At 36.4% G+C, this 20,977-nt stretch overlaps 1 protein-coding gene across 2 annotated transcripts; it reads right to left on the bottom strand.

Moving 5' to 3' along the window:
• Positions 1-1,585: 1,585 nt before the first annotated feature.
• WDR48 (WD repeat domain 48) lies at positions 1,586-20,596 on the bottom strand. Of its 2 annotated transcripts, none has more exons than XM_088534781.1 (19): positions 20,501-20,596; positions 14,626-14,766; positions 13,545-13,623; positions 13,196-13,278; positions 12,948-13,077; positions 11,630-11,718; positions 10,705-10,806; positions 10,095-10,319; positions 8,650-8,724; positions 8,221-8,323; positions 7,834-7,931; positions 7,327-7,434; positions 6,859-6,955; positions 6,194-6,289; positions 5,143-5,248; positions 4,743-4,830; positions 4,106-4,182; positions 3,421-3,613; positions 1,586-2,403 (listed from the first exon to the last, which is right to left on the bottom strand). In XM_088534781.1, exons 1-19 carry the CDS (start codon positions 20,546-20,548, stop codon positions 2,308-2,310), a joined length of 2,034 nt encoding a protein of 677 aa, XP_088390907.1. In that variant the 5' UTR covers positions 20,549-20,596; the 3' UTR covers positions 1,586-2,307. The 2 variants fall into 2 exon arrangements, with proteins under 2 accessions (XP_088390907.1, XP_088390908.1); XM_088534782.1 differs by lacking the exon at positions 20,501-20,596 and adding an exon at positions 18,979-19,079.
• Between the last annotated feature and the right edge of the window lie 381 nt (positions 20,597-20,977).

Genomic DNA, 20,977 nt, shown 5'->3' on the forward strand with positions numbered 1-20,977 from the left:
ATAATAGATTTACAGGTCCTTTTCAAAGGCCCTTTACAAGATCTTCACTAGGGGAATGTTAAGGCCCTGCAGTTACTTGAGCCATTCCACTATGTAGTACAACTACCACTAGGACAAGAGGAAATGGCCTCAAGTTGCACCAGGAAGGTCCAGGTTGGATATAAGGAAAAACTTCTACATGGAAAGAGTGGTGAAGCATTGGAACAGGTTGCCCAGGGAAGCGGTGGAGTCACCATCCCTGGCAGTGCCCAAGAAACTTGTGGATGAGGCCCTTGGGGACGTGGTTAGGGACAGGCAATGGTGGTGAAGGGCTTACGGCTCGACTCCATCATCTTGAAGGTCTTTTCCAACTCTAAGGATTCTATGATAAGTGACCCAATTTCTGAGTTTGCATAGGTGATCCCATAGACAAAACCACTTTAAAATATTTCAACTAAAGCCTTTTATTCTATACAACTGTGAAACAGATCATTTACCCTTCAGGCATTGCAGACTCTTCTGTCAATCTTTCCTGAAACTGCATTATTGGGATGGTTAGAAAAAAAGAAAATTAAGATCTTGGCTGATTTCAGACAAAATAACTGGGAACAATTACAATGTATGCAGAGGGATAACAAGACAACCAGGAAACAGAAAAGTGTCTATTATAGAACAAAGCATAGACCGACTCTTGCTATTAATAAATACAAGTCAGGACAATTTATCAATAAAAGTTACAGTTCTCTTTAACCATTCAATTCACAAGTATCACCAAAAACGTGCCATGATAGCACAGTTGTGTCCAACTGAGTATACACAGAAATGGGGTTTAAAAACTCAAGTCGACTCTTCCAAATAATGGGAAAAAGACCTGCTAGCTTAATTCTGAACCATAATTTTCTTGTTTAAACAATAAGTTTGACTAGGTTAAGAGTACAGAATGGAATGATTTGAATATTTTTAAAATAAAATCCAATCAAAAACTTTACTTTATTTGACCAGTACAATCCCAGTAATCTATTGGGACTTTCTTTAGGCCTCAACCTAAATCTTGATAGCAAGATACAGGAAGAGCAAGAGCACACGGTTCCTGAAGAAACTCAAATAATGTACTGCCCTCTGAAGGCACTTGTGCTTCTGCTTCAGCCAAGAGTCATTTTTACACAATTTCTTTGTGAGGATTTTTTTTTTTTTTTTTATGGATACAAATGGTTTTCTGGGACAATCCCATGTTTTCTCACCACAAGTTGAAATGCCTTTACCCTCCTTCCCCCCAATAAGTTAAACTCTATAAAAGACTACAATGAGTCTATGACAGACATAGATTTTTAGAAATAACAGTCAAATGAAGATCTGCATACATCTATAACAAAAACCCCTGCATATAAAACTTCAGAAAAAAAAGGAGTAAGTATTTTTATATCATGGTTATGAAATCTGCTGTGGAGTTTCTACAGTTCGACATTAAACATATGGAGTAATTTTCAGAATGGTCTTTAACAAAATGTGACATATTTTAGAGCAAAGTTACCAGAAATTCTGACTAGCGTGTCTTTAGAAGAACTAGGGCAGTGCGAAAAATGTTTACACATTAAAAAAAAAAAAAAAATCTGAAGTTGTTGCAAAGCATGATTACTCTGTAACGATGCACAGCATCACTCCACTGGCCCTGCTGCCATATTTATCTAGTGTTCTCCTTCTGCATGTCAGTAGCTCTCTAAAGCAATATTTGAGTTCCAGCAGTAAAACAAGCCTGTTGTTAACCCTTCACTTACAATTAAATTGGCCAGTTCTCTGGAGTATGCAATAGCTCTTTCTGTTGTATTTTTTTTCCCCAAATTTAAGTGGCAGAAACGTTGGAGCAACCTGTGGAGAACCACTGTAGGTACTTTATGAATGGAATGTACTAAAAATAACTTGTGTGCAATTCTGAATTATGTTGTGAACACAGCAACTAATAAAGCCCAAACTGTTTCATATCAAACATGAGCGGATGAGGATATAATGTTCTGGAAACACAAAAGCAAAAAGGAGGCAGCAAAAGTCTGCTCTGGATTATCACCCATTCTCTGTACACCTCACACACGTGAACCACTCAGGGACTTCCCATCTCACTGGCTGAGATTAGGACAGACTTTAGTTTAAGTCATATAGATTTCTTCCTCTATATTACAGATCTATTAGTCACTTTAATGTATACTTTCCATCCATACTGAGTCATTAGAAGTCTCATCTACCTTAGGGGTTCAGTGGGCTTCTATAGTACTACTCTTGGAACCAGTAGAGTATGGTCAGTAAATGAGGAACCATCCGAGTCCCCCGCTGCCTTCACGTGGATTTCTGGCGATAATGAAGCGTCAGATCCCCACCGCTCTTCCAGATGAAGTGCTTTACAGTCCGAAGGTCCATATTCGGGTCCAAAACCTGAGCAGTAAGAATGCATCTTTTACCCTACAAATCTGCTGGACTGTCAGAAATTCAAAGGTAAAACACCTCGGTGCTTTCACCAAAGTGAACTGGCATCCAAGAAAAACCATACCATTGGATTTTTCAATTAGCCAGTAAATCTGAAGGTAAGCAACATTACTGAGGTATTTTATTAACGTAACATACAACTTCATGCAAGCATCACCCCCTCAATATTTAATATTTGATTATTTAATTGCATACAAGCAACTGTCACACTAAGAAGAATAGTTCCAAACAAACCACAAGCCTCACACAGGCTTTTAGGAATGCACATCATAAATAACTGTTAAAAATAGGTGTTGTAGGTTCTGTTAGAATCATCACCAGGAAAACATTGTAAATCTGTTCCAGAAGCAGTTAAATTTGCTGTAACTTTGTGCAACTGCAGCTGCAGTCTTCAGTTTGTCATTACACTTATTTTGCAATCCCTGGTTTTATAAAAAATCACACACTTTGCTGAAAATGTAGTATTAGAAATATTCAAAGATGCTAAAAACATTCTATAAACAATTTGCTCAGTTACAGTCACAATTTGCTCTGCAATTGCACTGCAGAGAAGCATCACGATGGTTTTTGTCCTGAGTATTCTGACTGAGAACAGGTTTAGAAGACATACAGGAGCCCAAATAGGACTGATTTGTTCAGTATAAAATTTGAAGTGTTATAAAAATACTCCAATGAACATAATTAGAGAATTATAATACCAGATTAAGCTGTACCTAACAAAATCCTAGAAAGGCTCCTTCTCAGAACCAAGTGATATAGGTAAACTGTATAAATTGTTTGCACCAGCTATCTGCAATTGTGTGAGCTTGCATCAGCAATCAGTTAATGTAAGGTCAGAACGTTAAATTAGTTTCAAAGGTAAAAGTTTATCTATAGCATATTTAAAGATCAGGATTCAGAAGTTCACAACGTATTCATTATTAAACATTGTTTTTGTTCAGAGGCTAAAATGCTCAAGTAACTTACCTGATCCTGGCACAGAAGCTCAATCTTCTCTTCTGCTAACACAGCAATGTCCTCCTCTTTTTCTTGTTCTCCTGCTTTTTCATTATTGGAAGAGCTTGTTGTCTGAGACTCGTTATCCAAGTTTATGATTTTCTCATAAACGTGTTCCATCACCTTTCTCACCTGGAGCATATCACTTGCTGACAGTCGATCTCTGCATAAAGCAAGCAAAGGTTGCCAGAAAACAAACGAAAAACAGCATCCAGAGTTCTTATCCTCACAGTATTCTATTTGTGCAAACCACGAAATATAAAAGATAAGCTCCTTATATGATAATAAATTTCATTTAATAAATTTAATAAAATAAATGCAGTATTTGAATGGCTTTTTATTAGTAACTTTTTAATAAAAGTCACCCAAATACTGCATAACATAACAGATAAGTATATCCGAAAATTCACACAAGGGGGACTCAAAAAACAGATTATTCAAAAAGTAAACTCTTAATTAAGAGTCAAACATTCTACATCTCAGAGTTCTTGGTAAAAAATGTAAGCAACTATATTAAAAACAAAAGGCTCTCTCAGTTCTTCCAAATATTCTGATATAATACAATATCTAATTGTGTTGCTGCTTAAGGCAAACCGCCTTTTTGAGCTTGCTAGTCTTTTACTGCAAATTTGAAAGTCAAATACGCATTACTTACTTTTTTAGAGTTTTTGCCCCTGAAGATGAATGAGGTTGGAGGTAGAAGGGAATCTTATTGAACTTGGGCATATTTTTCTAGAAGGAAACACATTTTAAAGGTAATAAATGTGTACTCTCATCACTTCCTGTTTCCTCAAGCTGTGTGTGAAGTATATTCAGCTTCTAATTATCAAAACTCAGACAGATTTCCAATCAACAGCACTCCCATAAACAACTTCCAGGTTAGTCATACTCCTGAGATGCTAGAAGATGTCCATATTATAGCTAGTCTTTATATATAATTTATAGTTCATTTCAAAGGAAGTTAAATGGTATCAAAAGACTACAGCAACATGAAAAGTATTTTCTGCTCCCTGACTTTACACTTTAAAAAGATACAGACTGTCTATGTTACTTTGGAGTTCCTATTCTAAATACTTACTCTTTGTCAAAAGAAAGAGAATAAAAATCTTAACTGGATATACTAAAAATAATGAGATGTTCAAAGGATCTTAAATACAGTCCTCAAGAGCAAATACTTTAAAGTACAATATATGCAGGCACAGAATAAAGAATTAAAGTGTCATTTCAGATTAAGTGTAGCTAAATAATTTGTAGTTCACCTAAAAAAAAGCAAAAGCAAAGACATGACTTACATCCACAGTGATGTCAATCACCCATTGTGGCACGGTTTCATTAAGAAGCATAGATTCAGTTTCACCGCCTGAATCCCGACATAATAACCTAAGACACATTAAATAACTTTTGTAAATGAAAGAGTTGAGTAGTAAAAAAGTCTAATCAGAATCAGAAGTGGTAAAATTTCAGTCTAAAGCAATGTTCAATTGAATGGCTTGCAGAAAGATGGTGGCCAGGAAGGGCTCATTGCTGTAATGCCATGTAATGAATGTTGATGTTGATGTTCAAACACACACACAGACACACTTAGCTAGACAGTATCTGCCACTTTTGTTTGCCAAAGGTGTGTCTTCATATTTTTCTGCTTACACAAAAAAAAGTGATTGATTGGCCACTTACACTCTTATGTTTCTATACCTGAACAAAGTGCGTCCTCCAGCCTCACCAAAAATAACTGGTGTATGTGGTGGCACTTGAAAGTATCCATTTCCCTTCTGTACTCTGTTCTCCTGCTCACCATTCACTGTTGAAAAATAAACATACACAACAGTAAGACTGCACTAGGCCATAAAATTCAGCACATATATAGAATAAAAAGTGTCACTTCTGCCTACAGCAAGTGAATTAAATAAAGGAAACAAATTATAAACTTAACATAAGGAAGACACCACACATTTCCAACATACAGCAAAAGGAACTAGAGAATAATGAGTTTAATACAGCTTTGTGGTAGGTCTATTTTAAAGTCTTTAGGAAAAAGAGCTCATGAGTCAAAAACTGATTACTAATTGTCTCCATTTTCTTCACAGAATTATGGAAATCCATGAAGCAGAATAATGCATGAACTGGAAATCAGTTAAGAAGAGTCTGCATTTTTCTTTCCCCGCTACACCGAGTGTTCTGATCTATGAAACGCACTGCACAGAGCATCCCTTACCCTTCTACCAAGATTTGCCATGTGTCAAAACAGTAAACTGATAAACCTCAGCCCCATATTTCCCTGAAGTTATTGCATGCTGTATTTAATGTAGTTATAGCTAGTTCTAACAGTATGGGCTTTCTCTGAACAACCACACTCTACATGCAGAAGATAAGATTAGAAAAAAAAAATAGAATAATAACATATTATTTTAATTATTCATTATTATTTTATTTTATTATATATTTTATTTATATTATATTTTACATATTTTATCATATTTTATTTTTATTATTATTTTATTATTTTTATTATTTATTACAATAAAAGAGACACTGATAGAGGTGTTCTTTGCACTCAGCAAATACCACCTCAGTTTCCTTGTATCACCTAATTACTGAAGTTAGACATTACGTTGAATTCAGGTAACATGAATAATTCCCTACACATAGATATTTTTAAGAAAGCAAATCCAGCTAGCTCTAAGAAGAAATAGACAAATAAAAATATATGAATAGATCTAAAATAGGAAAATACTAAAATACTAACCATGATTTATTTCGTTTTCTTCTTCATCCATTGGATTGATATGTGTTCTAGGCCAATACTCTAGAAGCGCCTGTAGCAGAAGCCCTCCAAGGTTTACTGTGGAGACATTGGTTCACAAAACTACAGTTACATAAAAATCACCAGCATCTTAACATTCTACACTTCAATTTACAGCTAATAGCTTTCCATAAACACTGAGTAGTTCCATCCCCATAATAAACCTTTTATAGGTACAGACATTTGTGTATCACAGACTCAAAACTGCATAATACCATCTTTCAGTAAAAGCAAGTTTTTCAAAAGATTAGGTTACACTTCCAAAAAAACAGCTCTTGATTCAAGAGCTATAAATTCTTTTAGGTTAGGTAACAGATCCAAGTCTGGAAATAATTACTCTTTCCTTTTTGCTTCTTCAAGGTCCAAAGTCAAGTTAAGGTTAAAGCTTAAACACAACGGAAATGTTAAATGAAACATTTTGATTGCAGAATTCCCTATTGAATTTAATGCCAAGAAAATAATCCTCAAAGCCCAAGCAACTACTGACACATCTAGCAATGGAATATTTTCCAACATAAATACTGAAATTTGGTCTGTGTGTATGTAGTTTTTATTATTATTATTTATTTATTTTCCTCAATGAAACTTCAATATTAGTTAAAACGTACATTTTGGATCAGAACCATCTGGACTGCTAAATCCAGCATCCTTTGCTGAAACCCAAGCTGCAAAGCAGTCACTTTCATCCAAAGTAATTGTCAGCATCTGTTTGAAAAAGAGCAACAGCAAGATTAATACAAACAATTGTTTAATTCAGCAAGTCTATAATTTTACTCAGTGTACAGAGAAGAAAGAACAAGTCAGGAATACAGTTCAAAATTTCTATTCAAATGATAATTTTCTTCAATTACATTAATTCATAATTGGCATGGGGGGATTTAAGCCAACAGTACTACAACAGATCTATAATGATGATTCAGATTATTAAGAATGGAGAATTCATGGATTTGTTGATCAAAACTAATCAAACACATCAGCTAAACTATGACCATTCTTCTAAACTTGTAGCTTGTTAAGGCCTTTGTGAACAGAAAGTGAATGAAATTAGCACAACAGTTTTAGGAGTTGTGTCTCACCCCAGTTTTTAAGTCTACTGAGAACCAGTTTGGCACATACACCATTTTAAATCTCTTCTTAATTTCTTCTTCAAAATCTACTTTCCCAAGGTCTTCAACTTTACACGCCTGTATAACAAAAGAAACACAGAAATCTTTCAGTTGTGGTTAAGCAAGATGAAGAAAAACTACAACAACCAGGGAGCAGACAGCTAGTCTTTCTCTTGCCCTCTATTTTCCCTCTTCAAAATAAAGCTACATTATAACAAACATTACCAAATCAGGTGTCTATTTCCCCGAGAAGATCTTAATTTAACAAGAATCTGAATTTCAGATGATCGAACATGCTAAGATGCAGAAAAGCTCGAAAATACCCCATCTCTTTAAGAAAATAATCTCTGAATTATGCTTTTGGATAGCTAGATGACTTATTTTTTTACTGTGGGAATCTTTAACACTAAGAAAAATCTAAGTACAAAATAATTAACTGTCCAAGAGTGGACATTTAATCCAAAATTACATGCTTACCTTCAAGACATCCCAGTATGCCACATTATTATTTGTGTCTTTGGTTAATATGTGTCTCTTGTCATTAAGAATGTGGCACTGAATAATACTAGCACCCCCTAGCAAACAAACAAAAATCAAAATTAGAGTGTTTATTTATTTATATATTTTCATTTAATGAAAAAACAAAAAAAGCACACTACGCATTACTCTTTTCATTATTTTATATCTTGGATATCACAAGGATTGAAATATTTTTATTACAACTAACACTAGGTAAATGATAATCACACTGTCTGTTGAAATCAGAATATGGAGCATCAACAGGCCTGAATCAGCGTCTCAGATCTGCCATTTCTGCTGATGATAACACAGTTTATAAGATGTTCTGGAAAAGCAGTTGTTTACCTTTAATAACTTGGTCAGGCTGGGTACATAGGGGTGGTATAGGATTGGTACAATCATTATCATAGTCCCCAGATGCTCTAAAATTATGAATTCCCTTCAAAGTCTAAAGAAAGAAACATATTTTTGACACGTTCACAATAATGCATACATTTTGATTTTATCTACGAGTAAACATGCCAGTTCATGCTGCTATTTGGATGTTTACAAGTCCAGTACTGGACAAGATCATTTATTTCTCAATGCAGCATAAGCAGACAAAGGAAGTAATACAAAGCTTAATGTCTTTGGCTAGATTTTTATGTAAAGCTTATATAAACCAGAGCAAGTCAGAGTACAGCTGTAAGCAACAGCCAAGGAGATCCCAAACCAGACAGCAAACATTTCCTGAATACTTAACTGAATTCACAAAGTGTAAAACATATCACTTACCCATTTATTCACAGAGGATTTCGTTGTTGCAACCCAAAGTGCTGGAGGAGGGTCAGCAGATCTATCCAGTTCCATCTAAACAATTAAGACACACATACTTTCAGACTTGTTTAGTTTATTTTTGCTCTGTCCAATTAATATTTGATCTGGGTAAGCCTGCTGCCATATTTGCTGTACTCTAGATGTACCACTCTCAGCTTACTGAAGAAATATAAAATTTAGATGAGTTGCATTACCCAAGATGCATTTATTAAACAAGAATTCTCCACATGGACAAAAAGGTAGATGAAGCTTGCATTAATATCAAGTATATACTCAAGTTGTTCCTATCATGCTGCAATCATGTATAACGCAAATTAAACAGCACAATACTTTACAAATTACTTTGCACTTAGATAGTTCAATTATTCAAAAAGAGAATGAAGAAATTCAACATTAATTAAAAAGTGGAACTTTAAATATTCGGCTCGGCTATTAAGTTTTTTGGACAATAACAAGCCACAGTAACTAAGACCTTGGAACCTGTTCCTGATCTAAGTACAGTTGACCATAGTCTCCCCTGCCCCCCCCCCTTTTTTTTTAATATTTAAGCTGAAAATTTCCAGATTTTGACCTTTTCCAAAGCTAAGTTAACATATCCAGGATACATTTTGCACATAAGCTAACAGAACTGACTCATAAAGAAAGCCAGATTGCTTCTATAGTGGCATCTGTTTGAATTGCAGACTTAGTGCACCTACACGTCCCAATGTCAAGTCATTTAGAGATATAGAGAGAAAGGAGGAAAAAAAAGAAAAAAGAAAAAAAAACACAAATAAACAAAACCCAGTAGTTTACTCGGAAAAATTCAGGCCAGTGCACGGAGTTCTCAGTTAAGAAAATACTATGATTAAACATTCAGAAAAAGTCCACAATTAATCTGTGCAGTTCCCATGACTATGCAAAACGCTTTGACAGTCTGCATACTGCTTATAAGGTACGTTCTTTTTTTAAAGCTTTGGCAATGATGGTTTAGCTTCTTGGAAGTGAACAAGGGTCTGGGAAAAACAACCTTTCATGTTTGAAGTATGGAAAACTTCTGCAATTTTTAGATTTTGCTATTTTAGATAGTCACTAGGCATTTATGTGCTACAGGCCAAGCTTCACCTGTAGCTTAGGAGATAAAGCCAGTATATTGGGGAAGTGTCTTAGTAAACCTTCTTTTATATCTAAATTCTTATATCATCTTATAACTGAAGCTACTGTTTCATTGGATAATATGCAATATAATTGTTTTACTAAACTCAATGTCCAAACTAATGTTCTAAAGACTTTTAGCATAGAAATTTACAAGATATTACTCATACATATATCTATTTCAAATATAGCCTGAAGTTTATCAGTAAGACTTCAAACTGCTGTGGGGAAAAATAAAAAAATAATAATAAAAAATAATAATCAATTACCTTAAGAACTGGGGCCTTTTCTTCACAGATCAGCACACGGATATCTGGATTTCGCAAATCTGTACAGTAAATCTTCCTGTCTCTTCCTCCAGAATAAACATGAGTGAAGGCTTCGTTGACCTGCAGAGCCCAGACCCCTTCATCGTGGACTCGGTATGTGGCTATGCATCTCTGCTGCCCAAGGGACCACAGGCGGATAGTCCCATCAGAACTGCCTGAAAGACACTGAGTAACAACCATTGCATTAAATCAAGGGAGCGTTTAAATATTTTCAAATCAGCCTTTGCAATAGAGCTTCCCTAAATGTTATGGTAACATTTTTCCATTAATGTACGCTGAGAGTAAGAGTTAATACCTCTAGTCACTATTTCCAGACATTTTACGTCCAGCCCCCAAATCTTCTTCATTAATTAAAGCCAATCCCCTCAGGATACCCAGATGCACCCTGTTAAATCAGTGTTTTCCTTCACCAGCCTCCCTCCATTCATCGTTAAACAGCTGCAAGACTCCTTTTAAGCTATTTTCTGCTATCTGTAATGCTAAACATTTCTTATATTGAAGGAGACATTTGCCTTCTGTCAAATGCTTGTCTCAAATAACACACACATACCTGTGTGCCATCCCTGTTCAACAGCAAAGCTTTCACATTGTCCGTGTGTCCTTTGAGTTTCATTAGTTTTGCACAAGTTCTTGGATCCCACACCCTTAGAACCTGTGCAAGCAAACATTGGAATACTGCATCAACACTGCTCTTTCCACAGATGGACATATGTCAAAATAAGCTTTTCCAGGTAGAGTGAGCCTTATTCCCAAGGCACACACCCCCTACCAATAACATATTTCATTAAAGCAAGATAAACATGACTAGATCGTATGCATCTCAAAATAACAGGGAAAAAAATCCCATGTTATTTCATTTGTTTTGGCTTTTGCTATCTTATTATTAAAAATTCTAGAATGGAAGTGACTGGAAACTTGATAGAATGATGTGGAGTGGGGGATGGATTACAAAAATCCTCTCAAATGCTTGATTGGAGTATCCTGTTTTCATTTCTATATTGACTTGGAAATAAAACACTTTCAAGGTGAATGAAATTAAGAGGGGAAAAAAAAGATATCTTTCAGGAGTCTTTGACCTTCCTCTACAACAAAAAGCACAAACTATCCCTTGGAAATATTTAAATTTCTTTATGTCGTGAATTGCTGACACTTTTCCTGTTATGACTATGGCACGTACTTCACTTTTTATAATCAGTCTGCCCTCAAATCAGAGATCTTACAGAGAAATGTAACCCTATCATACATATGATGATATTAAAGCTATATGGATAACTTGTGTATTTTTATAGAGGCAGATATTTGTGACACCCTTTCTATCTCTCCTTAAAAAAAACAAAACAAAAAAACACAGTGTACATCCTCATTATTTAAAACAAACAGCTGCTGCAGACCTGAAATTAAAAATGAGTACAATTATTTTATCTACATTCAACTTTGAGCTGAAGCAGAACGAGCCTTACCACACTGTTGCTTACCTTTTCAGTGGACCCTGACACAATTACTGTTCCCATTTGATTCATTGCAAGGCTGTAGATAGAGTCTTTGTTCCCACTGAGGGAAGAAGCTATATCAAAATAAAAATAATATTTTCATTTTAATGCTACCATTTGATAATATTAATTCACTCAAAAATGTTTTATTTTTAGACCAAAATGCAGGGTTTAATACCTGATGATAATCATACATGACAATCCCTTACCCAGTACACAGAGACTGATTTTTTTTTTTTTTTTTTTTTTAAGAGATATGAAGATCCCTATCTCGATTCTTCCTCTACAACTCTATAAAAGCAAAGTAACTTCTCCAACTTAGGGTCATTACAATCACTGTGCCATCTGGCACCAGAGTTCAGTGTCAGGATCACTCTGAGGAAATAAATGGTGTTTGAATGGAACAGCTCCTTTACATCATATAGTACACACTTCCTACCAGGAACACTGTTCCTTATGAGCACCTGGGCTTAAAAAGAAAGCACACACAAACACACACCCTTAGACATTACTGTTCTAACTCTGGAAATGCAAATTTATTTGTCATCTTGGAAGTAATGTCTCTCTTTTGATGTTATCTCAAAGCAAACATCAGCTTCCCACTCTTCCCAGGCTCACAACTATGATTCATTCTGTTACTAGAGCGAGGCTGCAATGTCTAAGAAATCAATTCTATCCTCAGCCTTGTTTTTTCTATAAATCAGACAATAACACAAAGCAGCACAACTTAGTTATCAGCAAAATTTCATAAAATTTCATATGAACACTTATAAAATAGGAAGACCAGTCATTTTCAATATGATTTTTTCCAAGACACCAAAACAGACCATGGTCAGATTGGATCGCTTTCCACAAAACATATCCTGTAATAGTCAATATAAAACAGGATGCAGAAGATCCAGAGTTGAGTTATTCACTCAAGCAATTAAACGTAACTGAACTTGAAGGCTGGCACCATACTTCTCAGATGAAGAGTCTAACCAACATTCTCCCAAACAGCATAAGTGTGTGTTGGAATTACTCGATAGGAAAAGACCTCCTAAGTATCTCTAATGCCTTTATTGGGATAGGGAAGCAGGACATACCACTTAAGAAATTATGATGATGAAATAAGGTAGTAATCCCGATACAAAGAATCTACTGGCAGTTTCTCCTTTTCCCCTTGCTGTCTAATATTTAAATAGTGATTAGATCTCTCTAGTACACAGAGACCAGGATGTACAGTTTTTACCAGACCTCATGGATCTTATTAATGCTGCTCAATAAAACACACTGCATTTGCTTCCCCTCCCTATGTACCTACTTGTGACGGTGTTATTTGAGGCAGTCAGTGCTGTTAGAGTATTTACATCCCAGAGGAAAATCTGTCTGTCCAGCCCAGCAGATGCTACCAGTTCTTTATCTTTTGCATACGCTAAAGCTTTCACATAATCCTGTAATAAAACAAGTGTAATATCATGAACCAACTATATTATCAATTTGTAGTCTACACTTTGATTTTTAAAAGACTGTCAATGATAAAATATCGTATTTACAGAAAATGTTTTTCACCTTATGTGTCCTTAGTGTTGACATGCAAAATCCCTTATGTGCGTTCCAGACTTTAACAGTAGTATCTGAAGATGCAGATATCACTAAATTTAAAAGAAAAAATAGAAAATATTAATGGATCATTCATTACTTTAGAATATGTTCTTAAATATTATTTTTTTTGAAAAGATACATTTTAATTTTCATTAAAACACTTGCTTACATTATTTGCCATATTTAAAATATGCATCGCAAATCAAATTTGACATGCTAAAACATGAAAAAATTATCCAAATGGTTAAAACGGAAGAAAATATACTTTTATATACAATTCCTGAAAGCGTTAATTTTCAAACATTTAAGTACTTACATGTTTTACCATTGCAGCAGAGTACAATATCATTTACCCAATCTGTGTGATGTTCCATAGATGCTATATAAGGGTCTTGCTGGAAATGAAGGAAAAAGCTTATAAGGTCTCTTCATAAATGGAAAATATTAATGTGATTATCAGATCCAGTTGTGACATTTTCTTCAACCTTCAGATGGTTCAAAAGTTGTTCAGTGTAGAGTTGCCTGAATTCACACATCCAACATTTTAATGAGATAACTATACAGAGAGATTGCACACTGCTCTTCAATGGAATTCCTGCATATTTTAAACTTAGTCAATTTTATTATATATATTTTTATAAATAAATAAATAAATAAAAAATTTCAAGCTAAAGTGTTTAGGCTTGTATCATAGGAAAAACAAGCAAACAAACAAAAATAGGAGCACACTGTGCTCCTCTGCAGAGGACCAGAACGACGACACACACAAGGATGCTGAAGTCATGAACTTGCTGAAGTCCTTATCACCTTCTGTCCCTACCTTCCACGAGGACGTCCCGGTGCCCAGCTAGGATCATATCACAACCCATTTGTTCAGTAAGGCTGTTAATCTAGTTCTCTCTCATCAACATGGCAAAGTGCTACAAATTTCCTTTTGTTACAGAATTAGACACAATGGTATAAATAAGTGGGACCAGCAGAGAATCTGATCAGTTTTTACTTTAAAATAAAGATGGCAACAAAGGTGAGATTGAAGACCCTTCCAAGATACCAGAACACAAAATATTCAAAAATATTCACTGACCAAAATTAAAAATTCATCAATATGTACACATATAACTAGCACAACATGGCTCTAATAATTGGTATTTATGTCTCACCAGAGACCACAACATTTTATACCTAACTTTGTTTTCTCTCTGCTGGGACTAGTTCTTTGGAAGCACACAGTCACATGGATATTTGTAATCCTGCACATTTTTGTCACAATGAGTATTCTAAAAATGATTTCCCTATTGCTAATTATTGGTAACTTAATATCAAGTACATATACTGTAAGCAGCTTAATAGCATAAGCTGAAAAATAAATTAGACCAAGGAATCCTCTCTTAGCTTACCTTGTGCTGATTGACACTCCATATCCTTATAATAGAGTCTCGGCCTGCTGTGAAGAGCCTATTTAGTGCTGGATCCAGCTGAAGTGCATTTACCCCATTTCGGTTATACTTCTCCACCTCATCTCTAATCACATAGGAGACCTAAAACACATTTATACAAATCTGATTATGGTATTAGATATTGACTTGACCATAAGATGCTACCACCTAAATTCCTTGTTGCTGAGGCTCTCAGGTAGAGAATGCTAAGGGCTTTGCAAACATTAAAATAGTCTATCAGCTTGAGAGTTACTATCAACCTCAGCTGTTTTGTTTTTTCTTGAAAAATGGAAAAGAGCCATTGATGTTAGTAGGGTAGAAAGAGAGCCCAAAGGATTATCTCATCATTATAATTCACTCCTAGACACAAAAAAAGAATCCTTAGCTCAATTCCTTGTTCTGCACAAATATGCTGGGCAATCCTGGATAACCTACTGAGTTTGCATCTCACTTCTTAAATTCATTTCTTAATTACTAAAACTGGGATGACAGTATTTTCCAGCCTCATAAAGGAGAGGATAAGCTACTAAGGATTTCCAAGCACTGAGTGACTGTAAATATATGAAATATGAGTTAGGAGTTAAATCACTATTATTATTACAGTATTTTCATATACGACAATTCAAAAATGTTTTCAAAATACTATGTTCTTTCTCATATAAGAAAGAGCACAACTACATACTACTTTTTGAAATACAGAAACTCTTTATTTACTTTTGCATTTGACGGGACTCCGTGGGTAGTTCATTTAACTGCTTTGCTCACAAACACTACATGGAGATTTAATGGGAATAGCAGGCATCCTACAAAGGCTACAGCACCCTGCATTAGTGATGTCCAGGAAACACAATTTTAAGGCACCACAGTCCTCAGAGCCACCCACTTCAGACTGAGCTGCATCTCTGCCGAGCACTTCTTGTGGGTTTATGCATTACTGTGAGGAAATCCCTCAAGCTTAATGAAAAGTAAGGAAATTGAGAGCTAAGCTCTTTCCCAGCTTCTGTAAAATATAATCAAAACAGAGTAAAATTTTAGGCTTGATACAATCCAATCTGACAACAGCAGGAACCATCTAGATACAAAAGTACTGGTGTTTTCACAGTTCTTTCAGGGAGTGGTCTTGGGCTAGGGAGCTGAAAGTAATTTTTCAAACCAGTAATTACAGGAGTACCAAGAAAACGTTGTCCAGGTCAGATCTCATTTATGCAAAACAGAAGAAAAAACATAATTTCCTACTTATCACTAAAGAGGCATGTTAGGAAATTTCTGATCACGGGAATTGGCAGGTGTATTTGCTGAATAAAGGAAACATCTCCACTATGCTATTACATTCCTCTGCAGCACATTAAGAAAACTGAGGCCTTGGCAATCCATATATCCAGTTCTGTTGTCTCTATTTTAGAAAATGCTGAAACAGTTAGAGCAACACAACAAGACCAAGATTTGAGCCACCTGAATCCTTCTGCCCCAATATTCCCTGATACCACGCCACAACTCCATTTATTAATTACAGTTTCCAGCAATACCTTTTTCACAATGCCTTTAAATCCCTTCTTGCTTAAATAGTCTGTAGCAGCCGCTCCTAACTCTTGCAGAGCCTCTGCTCTTCGAAATTTTATTGTGCTGTTTTCCATGACTCTCAGGTTCTCTCACTCCTTCCAGACTCATCCATAATATTCTTGCTAGCCAGGCTCAACAAAACTTTACTTACACGAAACTTCAGAAAAGTTATGAGAAGACACTGCCAGATGTGCACAATACTTGTTTATATTGAAATTAAAATGAATCAAGACTTACAGTTTCTGATAAACAAACAGAGATGGAGGGAAACTTGGATCTGTCTATATTTAAATAAACCTGTCAGTTGTAATGAGGACAGCAGGAAGTGTGTGCAACTTCTCATACAGACTAACAAGCCTTGTGTGAAATCTGCTGAAATAATGTTTGAAATGCCTATCTTAACACAGAGGACTTAGATCAATAAGTACAACTGAAATTTAAGTTTCCATCCTTGATTTAAAGGTCTGAAAGTTGCGTAAAACAGGGGGACAGCAGGCAAGTGGACAAAAAGGAAAAGTTCACCAAGATAAACAGAGGAAAGTTGCTGACAACCCACATGTGATTCCCCGTGGTACAGGGGGGGAAAAAAAGGACTGAAAGTCATTGCTTTAAAAAAAAATGGAGCCACATTGAGTACATAAATATAATAACTGTATGTAAATATAATAATTACACAAATATAAAAAGCATACACAAGTGTACTTGTATATACATGTGATTACACATATACCTTTTATATGCTTTTTTATATGCGTATATGGATGCATTTATATATGCTATATACATCTGGGTTATGTAAATGCATTTACACATACAGTATATGCCTATATAAATGCACACACGTATATGTAAATAGTATAAATGAAATAGGTTTTCTGGTGAGGATATGTGATAAACTTCAACTTGCAGCCACATCATACATGCTTTTAGCACTCCAGATGAGGTGGACAGACCTACAAGAGGTCAGCAGGAAGCTCCATCACTAAACCCAAACTGTCAAAAACTGCAAGTAGTGGGGGACTAAATGCACACTTAGTTGGTTGTGTTGGTTCAAAATCCCTTTCAAGCCACCAAGATGATAATGACTGATGAGATAACGTAGATCTAGTGGTGTCATTGCCACAACCGTCTGACTGGAGCAAGGTTTGTAGGCAATGAAACATTTTAATAATGGCCTAGACCTTGTACATTTATACTGTTTTTTTGTTGTGTGTTTTTTTTTTTTAAACAAACATCCCACAACGAATGAGAATCTTTTCACTGCAGTAGATATTGCAGAAACATAACAAAGTGATGACCCTCATTATAAAGAATTTATGGAATTCAGTACGCTAAGTGAATCAAGACTAATCATTTTAATGACTGTTTTGGCATGCCAGTGCTAAAACTACAGTCATCAGATACAGTTCTGCATACAAAATCGAGTGAAGTTCTTCGAGGATGCATGATGTTTCTCCTTTATGGAGAAAAAGTGTTATCAGCTGACCTGAAATTCTCCTATCCTGCTACATTTTTATCTATCACAGACCTTGTCCTAGTGGACGGGCAGATTCTCCATCTCACGAATCTACATTAAAAATACCAGCACACCATCATGGTGGACCTTACAGTGAACAGCCAAGATCTGAGAGTGAGCATTCCTCATTCGTAAGTAGAGAAAATGTTTGTAAACACAAGCGTTTCTGCAGAAAATTAAAAAAAAAAAAAAAAAAAAGTATTTTCAAAATCACTGGAAGGGTTTCCACAACATTTGACATCAATTACTTTAGGGAAAAAGAAAATAGAAGGACAAAAAAATCAAGAGAAAAAAGTTTATTTCCTTAGCATCTTTGTAGGGCAGAGAATAAACCTTACAATAAGTTTATAATTATGCATATGTCTATATTTGAATTTTTATCAGGAGTTCTAAACCCTAGAATAAAAGTAACGGAATTTATTAAGAAATTCATCTTATCCTTTTACAATGATTCAAGTGACTTCCCATTCTTTTTGATAAGATATAACACAAATAAAAATCTAATATATTATGATATTTAATGCATATAAAATCTAGCATGCTTTTAATACATGCTACTACTCAAGAAAATCAATAGTTGAAATATTTGCTAGATGTAAGGGGGTGTTTTTATATCACTAGTTTACACTTGCTGTCATGATAGAGTATTAGTGTAGAAATATGGCAGAAACAGTGCAAAATGTTTTTCTTTATTCTGTACCAGATGTTTCAGTGCATAATAAACAATACTTAAAACGGATTCTGTAAAATCATAATTGAAATAATGATCACTTATAGTGACAATCACCCCTTATGCCAAAGGGGCTGGGGGAAATTGCACAGAGCAGGCAGCAGGTTTGGAAAAGCAGTTACAGTGCAGCCCCTCAAAAACAGCTTCTTTAAGCCACTGCTGAAAAGTGGCTTCATCTTAATTCACAGTAACATATCTGAAAGTTACAGCACTTGGCCAACTCCTTCTTACCACATAGTTTCTACTAGCCCCATACTACTGCACCCCCACTCTTACCCCAGCTCAGGCACTCTTCACATACACATAATTAAGCTTAAGAAACGCAAACAGCCTTCAACCAGACATTTTAAACGTCTAGTTTGTACCTAAATATTTACATTTCTAACCTTTATTTATTCATAGAACTTATTTTGAGGCCTACCCTATTTATTATGATTAAGTTCTCCTACACATACAGTTATATATACAGAAAAGCTCTAAACTGACTATTTTGGAGGGTACTGCTTACCAATGAAATGGATGCATTTAAGATAAAAAGAGTTCAGATCTCAATAAACTTGAACCAGGTCTCATGCCAGGCTAAGAATCAAGTTCCTCCATGGCCAAGAGGCATTCTTCTGAAAGCCTTTTTCCCTAGCCTCACAGGTTCTGGAGAAAACTCTCTTTTTGCTTGATGTAGCAGTATCCTAAATGTTTAGCCACTGGGAAGAAATAGAAATTGTTAGCGGTTATGACTTTGCTGAGGCTGATGGATATAACAGCCACTTAGGGCTCTATCACACGAACGAAATCCTGTATCTAACCAAGCAGCTGAATAACGTCAGCACAAAGAAAATACCCAGATTTTACTCAAGGCTTGATACATATGCTTATAGAGAAACCAGACATATGTTTGCAATGCAACCAAACCCTGAGTACGGGCTGAGAGGCAGATCAGCAGTACGTGGATGAGTGAAAAACAAACTGTAGCACAATGAAAGAGAGGAAGGGTTTATCATAAATATAAATAAATAAATATATATATATATAAAGACAGGCTTTTGAACTAAGGCTGTCTGGAACAGGCGTGTAGAACTAAACAAACAAACTATGCCTCCTTTGATGAATGTTGCTGTCAGGGAAATAATACTTCATGGAGATATTTAACTACATCAAAGAAATACCTAGTTACCATAAAATCTCTTCCTCATAAGGGCAACCTGCAAGAACTTGTCTATGACACAGGAAATTAAGCTAATAAAGGGAGATTACATTTTAGGTACTTTGGATTTTAGAAAATGTCAGGTTTCTTTGGAAGGGCCAGAGAATCCTTTCATTAATAAAGTACAGGCAAAGTACTCAATACAGTTGGGGAAAAACACTATAGGCCACTGGGAATAGCACATTTTTTTCTGGGTAGCAGAACACAGAACATGTGTTCAAACACTGAACCCACCTTTGGAAGGCTCTTGATACCATTTCAGAATTAAGGAATATTTCTTTTGGTCACGATGACTAGATGTAACTGAGACTTGGACTTGCCACTAGACGTAGGAAGCTTTACAGACTCATAAAGCATTAAACCTTCCCCTCACTGCAAGCTGTTACTTAAAGTGCTGGAGGAGGGAAGGGGGGAACTTTAAGGGTCATAATAAAACCATTTTAATCACGTCTAGTGTTAAAATGAGTCTTTATAAGCATTTCACTAGCACCAGGCTCCACAAGGTTATGTGGTGCACTCGCACCAGCGTGCCCCACCAGACACGGGTCCAATCGCCTCTCAGGAACCCTAAAGTTTATATGCCCTAAGCTCGGAAGTTCACATCCCTCCTTTAAAAAAGGCTGGGTAAGAGTTGGAGGGGGAATGGGAGCGTTGCCATGGAAACCCCAAATTCCCTGCCGCTTCCCCCCACCCAAGGCAGCCAGCGCCGCCCCCCTGCCCCCGCCTGCCCCAGGCCAGCCGCGGCCCCGCGAGGCTCCGGCCCCGCGCGGACAGCCGCCACCCGCCGCCCCGCGTGCCCAGGCCGGGCCCGGCCGCCCCGCGCCCTCACCTGCACCTTGCGCCGCCCCGCCGCGTTGGGCCGGTGATGCGCCGCCATCTTGCATGTTGACACGCCGGCCTCATTTCCGAGGAGGGCCAGCCCGGCGCCGGAAGTCCCGCCCCCTCGCCCGCGTTGCCAGGGAGCGGCGGGGGCGGCTCCGCCATGTTGTGCGCGCGCGTCGCCTCCCTGAGGGTTAATCGACGGGAACGGATAACTTTTACTAGAAAAATAATAATAATAATAAAAGGATAAAGGGAAAATAAAGGCGTTGCTTTACGTTCTCCTTCTCCATTAATGCCCGTTGCAGCTATAGGCGGAAGACTCAATAGCTGCTTCAGTTCTGCCCCAGCAAACATAAGCTTGTTTTATTTTGGTACAAACCATGTTTTCTAGCATCGCTGAGCACAGCATGCTGTCAGGGAGGTCTCCCTTGACCAAAACCCCTCTCAATTCCACCGTTTCTATTGATTTGCCCTCTTATGGTAG

Source organism: Tinamus guttatus, unplaced genomic scaffold (assembly GCF_059628265.1).
Source record: "Tinamus guttatus ecotype Peru unplaced genomic scaffold, ASM5962826v1 Tinamus_guttatus_pri_ptg000599l, whole genome shotgun sequence".
Classification (NCBI taxonomy): domain Eukaryota; kingdom Metazoa; phylum Chordata; class Aves; order Tinamiformes; family Tinamidae; genus Tinamus; species Tinamus guttatus.